The sequence below is a fragment of the Bombus vosnesenskii genome, unplaced genomic scaffold (genome assembly GCF_011952255.1).
Source record: "Bombus vosnesenskii isolate JDL3184/JDL3185 unplaced genomic scaffold, Bvos_JDL3184-5_v1.1 scf7180000013299, whole genome shotgun sequence".
Lineage (NCBI taxonomy): Eukaryota > Metazoa > Arthropoda > Insecta > Hymenoptera > Apidae > Bombus > Bombus vosnesenskii.
In genome coordinates, this window is record NW_022882949.1 from 278,587 (window position 1) to 289,322 (window position 10,736).

The 10,736-nt window shown below is 30.2% G+C and overlaps 3 protein-coding genes across 3 annotated transcripts; 1 reads left to right on the top strand and 2 right to left on the bottom strand.

The window, feature by feature from the left end:
- Positions 1-292: 292 nt before the first annotated feature.
- LOC117233785 (F-box only protein 33) lies at positions 293-4,489 on the bottom strand. The gene is made up of 6 exons (XM_033494358.1): positions 4,038-4,489; positions 3,443-3,537; positions 2,792-3,367; positions 2,465-2,716; positions 2,192-2,387; positions 293-2,080 (listed from the first exon to the last, which is right to left on the bottom strand). Exons 1-6 carry the CDS (start codon positions 4,305-4,307, stop codon positions 1,949-1,951), a joined length of 1,521 nt encoding a protein of 506 aa, XP_033350249.1. The 5' UTR covers positions 4,308-4,489; the 3' UTR covers positions 293-1,948.
- Positions 4,490-6,038: 1,549 nt separating this feature from the next.
- LOC117233788 lies at positions 6,039-7,776 on the top strand. The gene is made up of 3 exons (XM_033494361.1): positions 6,039-6,690; positions 6,888-7,003; positions 7,144-7,776. The coding sequence occupies exons 1-3, from the start codon at positions 6,379-6,381 to the stop codon at positions 7,307-7,309; spliced, it is 594 nt and encodes a 197-aa protein (XP_033350252.1). The 5' UTR covers positions 6,039-6,378; the 3' UTR covers positions 7,310-7,776.
- Positions 7,716-10,720, bottom strand: LOC117233786. Its single transcript, XM_033494359.1, has 6 exons — positions 10,488-10,720; positions 9,449-9,560; positions 8,947-9,356; positions 8,565-8,888; positions 8,078-8,491; positions 7,716-8,006 (listed from the first exon to the last, which is right to left on the bottom strand). The coding sequence occupies exons 3-6, from the start codon at positions 9,256-9,258 to the stop codon at positions 7,791-7,793; spliced, it is 1,266 nt and encodes a 421-aa protein (XP_033350250.1). The 5' UTR covers positions 9,259-9,356; positions 9,449-9,560; positions 10,488-10,720; the 3' UTR covers positions 7,716-7,790.
- Between the last annotated feature and the right edge of the window lie 16 nt (positions 10,721-10,736).

Below are 10,736 nucleotides of genomic sequence, written 5' to 3' on the forward strand. Positions count from 1 at the left end.
AACAATAATAATAATGAAACTGAATTGCATGGATCAGAATTTATCTAGCTACCGCCGTTCGCGAGTTCGAGGGTTAAGGCCCATTCATTTTGTATAACAGTTTTAAATTGTTTAAAGTAATAGTTTTTTTCATTATTTGTGCCTAGCTCTCAATCGATTCATTTTTGTCCTTTTTTCTTTCTCTCAGATAATCCGCTATATATTGCTTTTCCCTTTATCTCACTCTCCTTTCTTTCTTTCCTTTTTTTTCCTTGCATTAAATTCGGGCGCAACTCCGCGATTTCTGCGCGTGTCCAATATTTTAAACGCATGGATGTATATGTACAGAACCACATATAAAAAGCAATAGTACACGTGACTACAAGTACACGACGATATAATAATTATACAAGGACTCGAAAAAAGTAAATAACCTTTCAGAATAATAAACTGTATAAGAGTGCTGTTTTGGTATTGTTCTTTGTGTTTGTAAATCGTTTTCTTTCATTTTCATGTTTCTTTTAAATCTTCGAAATCGTCATTATTAATCGCACGACAGAAATAGATGCATGTGGCATCTGAATATTAACGTTTAAAGTTCGATAGATAATACAGATATACATACATATACACATACACAATTAGCAGCTAATTCCTCTGATTTGTTTTTTATAGATAAACCTATAATTGTGTTCGTTTTCAGCGGTCGCTAAGAGCACGGTGAAAAGACGGTACTTGGAGGTCGCACAGTTCTTCATTAATATCATCGATATTCTCTTTCTTTCTTTTTTTTTACTAAAGCGACACGCAAAAGTTGTGTGTTTGCTGTGTGTCTAACTGTCTGTACCACCAAATCAACCGCACTCTTCTCGGCACACATTCATTTAATATTTGTACAAGAGCGTCCGATTGGTTTTGGTATTAAAAATAACCTCGGATCGCTGTTCGACTTCTTATACTTCTGAGTGCATCTTTTGTTTTATCGCAACTCAATCGCAAACTCTCTTTTTACGAAGTCCAACATATTTTATTTTTTTTTCGTTTAGTTACTTTTTCTTACACTGCATGCTCTTGGCGCTCGCTTCGATCTAAATTTCCCATAGAATTGGAAAAATATTTGTTAACATATTTCTACTTACATACATTTGGAATTTCGTTACGCTTTCCAGTGGAACATCGTGAGATCGGTTCTTTCTCTCATCTAGTCTTGTTCTTCTTGTTTCGCGTTGATTTTAATTGGTAGTATTCCCTTTCACACACATTCGAAATTATTTTCCCGTGATATCAACAGGTATACGTCACATCGAAGGTCCGTTTAGGTGAGACCTTGATCGTCTTGTAATGCTTTCATTCTTAATATCTATCAAGGATATTATTACACTCGTATATTACATATGCTTTTTTTCTCACTAATATTCATCGATGAGAGGAACGATCACTAATTGTTATTATCTCTCTTATTTTGATCGTTTTGGGATCACCACTGTTAGCAATAAAACGTTATTGCACCACAAATGATTTTTCGTAGGAAAAACCAACGAAATACTTTGATATTCGTTTCGATAAACAAAAATAGGGGGTGATACGTACTTAATTTAGGTACCTCATCGCGGACTCAAGAAAGACATATTTTAACTATAGCTTATCATATCCTCATAAGAACTAATAAAATCATTATAAAGGAGAACTTGTGTGCGTTTTTACCCTCGCTGTTTACACACTGGAACTGTGTGATCCTTACCTGATAGGCAACATATCCATCAACTACTGATTTTAAACTACAAATTTACACATGTCCACCGTTTGATGTTACATCCATAGTTCTCGTAAAAACAATTCTTATAGAAAAATAAAGGATATAACTTTATAACTTTACTTCTGAGAGTGTAGCCCGCCCAGAAATTGTTGATGATGTCGATTAGTAATGTATGGTATCGGGGAGTAATATTTCCTTGGTGCAAATAAAAATTTACTTTTGGTCTTGGAGGACCAAAGGCATGATAACTTCCCTGCTATCACCTTCGAAAGGATTTTTAACAACTGCAGGTAAATCTTCATCGCTCAATGGTTTCCACTGGTTCCCCATTATTTCTTTTATTTCCTATATAATTAAAAACCAGTTAAGAAAAATAATTTGTAAAATAATTTAGTAATAGTTTTGTTAAATCAAAATCTATATTTAGAAATATCAATATTGAAGATACAGACTTACATGTGTAATAGTTTCAGACTTATGCCAAGATTCAACATCAGTTGCAATGAATCTCTGTGCAAATACTAACGACTTAAGCGTATTTCCGCGTAGGCGTGCAATAGCCAACAAATTTTCTTGATGATATCTGTGGCCTATGAATACAATTTCCACAAGTTTGGTACACTTCCATGCAACTAATACTAGTGGATCAGGGCTGCAGCAGAGTATTAAATTTATACATTAATAAAAAAGTTAAAGAGTAAAATTATAACATAAAATAATGCATCTTACCTATGAGGATCATTTGGGTCATATGTTGCTGGTATGTTTTTTGCTGAAGGTTGTACTGAATCGATCCATATTAAAGATTTTAAAGTAAGCGAATACCACCTGGATAATCGATGCAATACTCTAATATTAAACTTCTCACAAAATAGTACTTTTAAATGTGTAAGTGGCATGGAAGGACGAAGTATATTTGTATCTAATTTTTCAATACCAACATAAGAATGTAGAAGATTTAGTCGCAGCTCGCATTTCGGACTGAAATTGAAGCAACGTAATAAGTAATTTTTCATTGCATTAAAATAATGATAAATTAACTATACTAATACTTACTTCTTTTGAACAAAACTTTGCCAACTACCATCAGTTGTTTCCGAAAACTGATAATGCCAACCATGCACATGAATTACAAGCCTTTCCATCGTACCACTGTCCAATGCCTTTAGCAAAGAATTGGTTAGGAACTCATAATCCAATGTTAAAATAGACAATCTAGCAAATGAATCAAACAGATGTCCATAACCAGCATTGAAAACGTTAAAATCATCAGGATCATCCTTAACAGATGCCAAAGCAAGAGTTGTCAAGTGCTTTGCCTGGTAGTTACGCAAATGTATCACAATTTGTCTGGCACTTCCTATTAAATCTTCTATGCATCCCAGACTAAGAGCTTCTAAACGATTGGATTTCTTTATAATGCTTATAAGAGAAGAAACCAATGCTTTAGTGCATTTTGTACCATCTTCATATTCGAATGTACTATTGACAGGTTCCAAAAACAATTTACGAAGTTGCCTATTATATCTTAGCTTTTTCAAGAGGGCTAACGTTTCTTTTGCACAATAATTTGATATATCACAGATGATTGTAACTTCTTGCACACTAAGTTCGAAATTGCTTGCCAGGCATCTAAAAAAAAATAAAGTAAGAAGTAGAATCTTAAATGTTTAAAAATTTTACACATGTATAGAAAACTTTACATACTTAGTCCATGATACACTGTCTTCATCTTTCAAGACAAATGTGATCTTTTTCCAAAAATGAGGATGAAATAGAGCGCATCTCCAATTTTTGCACACCTATTCAAATTAATTTGAATAAATCATTTCTATTAAACAAATCTATAAAATCTGTGATATCCAAACACATATGATATGATATATGATATGATAAACAAATGATAAATATGTAGCACATATATTTTAAGAGTACCACAGTTCAAAACAATTCAGGTCTTATATTAAAACATAAAAACCTTTAAAGAATGATTTCAAAGGCTAAGAATGGAAACATATGAAATTAATATTCAACTACTGTTTGATAACTAATTTTTTGTAAGTTTTTAAATAGTTTCTCACTTGTCTTTTTTCTTTATTTGGCTGTATAAAACAATAGAACTATCAAATAAAATGAATGCTTAAAATTAATATTCAGAGTATATAATAAACAGAACAGAGTGAGAGAGGGGGGAGAGAAAGAAAGAGAGAGAAAATAAACCTCAACACAGAGAGTGGTTTAATTACCCACTGTGTTGGTCAGAATTTAAACGGCCTTGAGGGGGAAAAAAATTGAAGATTACCTGGGAGGCTCGTAACCGGCAGTTGTATGGTAAATATGAGAATATTTCCTGTAGAATGATGCTGGGAAGGTTATTCCAGCACAGATTATTGTCCTCTTGCGCCATTTCTATCGAACGATTTGCATCATTGTAGGACGAACAGCTGTTTGCATTTATCGAAGACAGCTGCTCCTCGCACTTTTTTGACACTGCCTTCTCTGTCGCGTCGCTCTCCATTGGATTTTTTAACTGTTCCAAATATATAACATCCCCATTTTCAGCATGTATCATGTTTAATCTTATTATTATCAAACCTATAATCCTTCACTTCTTTTCCTGGCAAATCCTTCGGACTCAGCCACCCGTTTCTTCGAGGTGAGCCCCCACCACGAATCAAAATAAGAGCCCTGACGTGTATTGCGCTCTACTCGTTAACTTCCAACCACTCCAACTGCCGTTCGCGTACGTATGCTTGTACGCATGGTACGCGTCAAATTCTTTCTTCTGATTGGCCAACGACTACGCATGTCAACTGTGTACTCTTTTCGTGATATGTAATGTTTGTGTTTGACACACAGTCATTTGACATTGTACATAAAGCCTGGTTCCATGTTACAGATAACTTTTTATTTAACATCTTTTACTAGACCAGAGTGGTCCACATAAATAATTTTTAAGTTTTCAGAGAAGTTCTATATAAATAATTGAAAATTAAATTTTATAGATTTACATTTTTGGGGATTCGAATGAAAAGTACAAATTATTTTGTAATGATTTTTTTGTACAGTTTATGTGAATAAAACTTACGTTTTCATATACATTTTTAAAGAAAAATTATACAAATTTTAGATTAACTACCAGTTATCAATGAAATGAAAAATATGTAATTTGTATAAGTTAGATAGAGATAACTAACGTTAAAATTGCACGCTGCCTTATATTACCGTTTTGATATTTGATGACAGTTCTTATCGATTACATTAACGATACTATATCATATTAAGAACGTAAACTGTAGCATTACAAACAAAATAATAATATTATAAATAAATATAACTGTATAGAATATAATGCAATTTAAAAATTATAATTTTAGAAAATTATTATTTTAGAAAAATAATTTTGGTAACAGAAGTAGAACTTACAATATTAGTTAGTAGACTTTAACATATCTTTACTTGTACTAAAAGTGTATTTTATATAAACAGGTATAATCAGGGAGGAAATTTTCTTTCTAGTATAATAAATCTATTTCTTCTGGTCTTTTTTTATGTCGATTCGAATAATTCGATTTCGAGTGAATATTGAAAATATTAAGAAACTTCTTTCGCATAGAACGGAAAATAAACTTAAATAAACATACAATAATTCACAAAAGTATTCGGATACTTCTAAGAAATTTTCATGCATATATTATACAAAATATTTTGGAATTTCATAAGTACTGTAACGTGACACGAATATCGTGATTGTGTTGGTAAAATATGAAGTAGATCTAAAAATGTAATATAGAAATTACAAGACATTTATTTGAAGCATACATTTCGCAAATATTATTAAAATATTTGAATAGTCAATTATTTATTATATCAATAAGCCACAATATTTAGTGAGACCATTTCTGTACTAACTGTACATTTAAGATTATTATTCATGCTATATACTACAATTGTTTATTAAGTGTATATTTTCAATAAATTTTTTGTAATTTATACATACATGTTCGAATCGGTTTCAAATTTTATTACTATAATAATAATAATAGTTGTGTTTCATTACAGTGCTGACGAAATTTCAAAAAATATTCAGAAAAAAATTCTATAAGTGTTCGAATACTTTCGTGAACCTCTGTATATGTCCATATAAATACGTGTCGTGATGCTCTGTAATCTATATTTAAATCATCTCGCTGGAATACTGTCTATAGTAATATATGTATGTATGTTTGGCATATGTGCCGATGATTATGAAAGTGACCTAAGACAAGAATCTAAAAAAAAATGAGTTTATCACTTATTTTGCGATGCGTTTATTTGCGTAACAATAATTTGAAACCATCTTTGCGAAGTACCGTTGAATTGAGTCGATCGTTGTGTCGTTAAACAAAATTCAATTCATGCGTCAAGCGCAAAACTTTAAATATGTATCTCGAAATGTATCGAAAAAAATATATGACTTAGGCCACTTTCATAATCACCGGCATATATACGAGTGTACCGCGAAACAGCGATTGAAGTTAAAACGAGAGTTGAAACGTTAGTACTATAAGCCGGGTCAACATGGAACCCGTGATTAAACGTCAACGTATAGTGCTGCGCTGTTTTTCTTCTTAGAATTTTGTTTTTACAAATGACACGGAACAATGACACGCTCAAAGATCCAGATGATAAAAGTTTTTATATTTCTGTTGATCTTTCTATTAGAACGGAGCGCAGTATGTGATGGAAGTTTTAGGATAAACAGGGCTGTACCTGAATCAACGTCGCTAGATAAAGATTTTGTAATTCCGAAAAAAAATAACGCACAGACTTCCGTAAATGAAGAAAAACATCAACAAAATGCAGTCTTACCTGGTAGCACACCGATTCTCGAGGTTAACAAAACTGTGAATAATATAACCTCAAAACAGTCAGATGGTAATAAAACTGCACATATTACAGAAACAAGGAAAGAGGTTAGTGCTTGAAGTTTATCGAACAACAAAAATATAAACATTTCCTTGGAGTGATGTTTCTTTTAGTTTCTATCACTGTCTTTTGAATTTTGCAGTATATCTAACCAAAATGGGTTTGATTTCATGTACCTAGACATTTTAAAAAATAATTACAAAAGTTCTACTACTAAATCATTAATAATGTGAATTTTCAACAGCATGTGGGTGAAGGACATGCAACTTCTTTAAATGCTGGAGCTCTGAAGCGTGGTTTCTTTGTGTTTGTGGGGCTAAGTGTTCTTGTCTTGGCCTATATCGTGTTCCGTAGCTTTAGGTATATAGCATTTATTATGAGATTGAATTTCTCCTTTGATCATTAAATTTTAGATGCTTTGGAATCAGTAGTTACTGTTTTCAGCCTAAGTTGATGACTTAATTTTTTATTAAATATTTTCTTCGTATGTTATTTCATAGGTTAAATAAAACACGTGCCCAAATGGTCAGAAAATATGGTATTCTTGCACATAGACAAGATGTTGAGATGCGACCTTTGCCGTTAGATGAGGAAGATGATGAGGATACTACTGTTTTTGATGCCAGTAATGTTTTAACAAATAATGTTCAGCATCAAAATTTATAAGAATAATCGGCAGGAGGTACGCTGATTATTTTGTCACACAAATTTACAGTTTATGTAAAAATACTTTTCCTAAATGTGATGCTATTTAACAATCAAAATATACATCACGAATTTCTAGTATTCTTTCATATAAAATTGCCTGCTTTTGTGAAATTGTAACATGAAATATTCATTCATAGATATACTCATAGTTGTGAATTATATTTTCTGGCAATAGATGTTCTTTTATAAATGAAAATGAAACGACCTTATAAAACTTTCTTAATTTCTTAACCTAAATAAATGATAAGAAAAGAATTTTAAAACACTCATTATTCATAAAAGAATGAATAATGAATATCTATATCTACTCTTATACAAACTATATTTTACTTAAACTGTGTTGTTATAATTGAAATTATACAAATACAGATTGTCTATATTTTATTTAATGCTACACATTTAATAAATGTTATGTATAAAATATACTTGTTTGTATGATTTAGAAAAATCCTTTTTCAACAGCATGTACAATAATATTTGCTAGTTTAAGCCTGCCCTCTTTTGTTTTAATGTATGATAATGTCCATATATCAGCTATATCTATTCCATTGTCATCTTTTATAAGATCTAAGTCAAATGCCTCAGACTCATCCAGTAAAGCCATTTGAATTATTTCCATTGCAAATATCATACCAAATACAAATTGTTCTTTTACCTATAATTAATTGATTTATGTGTTATTACTGAAAACTGTCACATTTACTGAGAAATATGAACACAATTTACCTCATTCATAAACATGTCCCATGAATATATGTTTCGAGGATCAGATCCAAGTAAAGCGATGGTATTGAATAGTTCGTTGTAATAAAATTGTAATAATATGTCAAATTTTTCATCCCAAAGTGCTTTATCAGTGCAAGAATAAAAAGTAGTTGAGAGATCTAAGACTGGGCTGGCACATCTTGCCAGTTGGAAATCAAGTATTAAAGCTTCATGTTCAGTTATTTTCCGGATCATATAATTTGGGATCCATGAATCACCTTGACTGACAACAGATGTTGAATGATATTTACGATTGCATAATTCAGTTGCTTTTTGATATAAATCCTGAACTTTATAAGACTTCAATCTTTTTTCCGCTTCACTATCAGGATATTCTATAGCTAAGGCATTTTTAGTAATGTCTAATATCTTCTCCTGAAAATAATTAATTAACATCATAATATCCTGCAAAGTTAAACATGGGAAATTATAAGATTAATAACCTTACATGGAATCTCTTGTACCAATTCCAATGTTCATTACTATAGTATGTTTCATGCAAATACTCTACAATTTCCCTAAATTCATGTGGATTTTGATCTTTGAATGCAAGAGAAACTGCATGAAATCTTGCTATACTTTTTAAAATCATCTTGAATTGCTCTTCATCTAGAGAATTTTGTCTACCTATTACTTCATAACCCAAAAAAGTGACATCCTCCAATGCTATAAAATCATTTTCACCATCCATAACAGAAGCAAAATGACGTGGAATGCATAATGCTTGAGGTTGATTTTTTTCTTTTACAAACATCTCGAATTTTGGAATTATCTAAAAAATATCTTAAATGAATGAATTTTATGAATGAATGAACTAATCATCTTTTTACCTTTGTATAAAATAGAATCTCATTGCTAAAAAATTCTGTACTTCTGTATGTCTTTCTTCTGCCTTTATTCTTTGGTAGAGCTTTAACCACCAAACCAACTTGCACTTTTTTTCCATCTACCGTACCAGTGACTTTAATCTTATAAATTGTTGATAAATAATTGTCCCCAATGGTACTTGATCCACCGAATTCCCAACTCAATACATTCACTTCTTTTCCATTATGCACGGTATATAATATATCTTGTAATGTTTTCTCAGTAAAACAAGCACTTACTTCCTTTAATTTTGCGTGATCTTTATTGGTACTCATAATTTTTGAAATTGTTGGAAAGAATATTCTTTTGAAATCTTCTCGTAGAAATCTGAGTTGATATCGAAGTCCATTCAAGAAGAAGCAGTTCTATCTATCTGGTGGTATCAATAATTTTTCCATTACTTTCCTTACACATAATGATAAGCAATTTAACAAAATCTATTTATCTTATCACAAGAGTACTTACAGATCTATTACTTCTGATTTAGTTGTATTATTCCTTTTTGTATGATGTTATAAATTTATTTAAATTGTTACTTCATTGGATAGAAAAAAATATGCTCTTTTAATATCTTTTTCTGTAATATGAATAGAATATAAGGTCAATAAAAGGATTACTAGAATAATTGAAAATTATGATAGACAAGATATATTCAATTCTTTTAATATATAACCAATATATAATACAGAAGTCAATTTTACTTTTGTATTAAAAGTTAATAACTTAAAAATATATCTTACATTCTTCGAATTTAGAAAGATTTCTATATATGTATACACTAATTTATATGACCCTGTCTATAAAAATCTAGTGCATTGATCAAAATTAATTTGAAAAGATATTTTAAAAATTCCTTATTGTAAATAGATATTAAAAACAGATTACATATTTCTCAAATAAATTAATGACTTTTCTTGAAACAAAAATTTATATTGTGTATACATTTATAAGCGTATGTATAATTTATTTATTATGTAATATTTTTTATAAAATACTAATTTATGAATTACAATAAAAAAGTAATTTATGCAATTATGATAAATTAAAAAAAATCGATGAGGAATTTTAGCTCCTTTTCATTTTGTATGAGTTGACTATAGATATAACTTATAGATAACATTTAGTATATTAAAGAAGAAGTGTTGTTACAAATTTACTATATACATAGGTACATCTTTTACTCTATAAAATTTGTAAGTTCATGAAAACTCTTCTATTATTATATTTATTTCCTTAACTATACTTCAATACCTTTCTACACGAGTGAATATAAACAATTGAATTATAAAACTTTACACGTAATAAATTAAATACTTTTGGGCTGTTTTTATGGATAGCTCACTATTATTGAATAATGAACGAGCTTAAACGCATTAACATGTTAATTCAATCCACTAATCGACTAGTTTATTACTAAAATGCCATAATTTTGATCATCATGCTATAGAAATCTTTTAATATCTTAATTTATTACGTCATACTAGAGAGGAAATATTATACTTACAATACCAATATCAATAGCGTATTAGTATTTTGTCAATACGGGTTTGTACACTTATAATTTAAATTCCTTTCAGTAAACCATCCGATTTCCTAAAATTGGACATATAACGACAATCTCACTATATACTGTATCAACAAAAATATCTATATAATTCAAAAACTGAATTTTATTCTTTGTCATTAGCACATAAAATCGTAATATAAACTGCGCCTAAAATTCTGGAAGTATCTATATATTTTAGATGGAGAT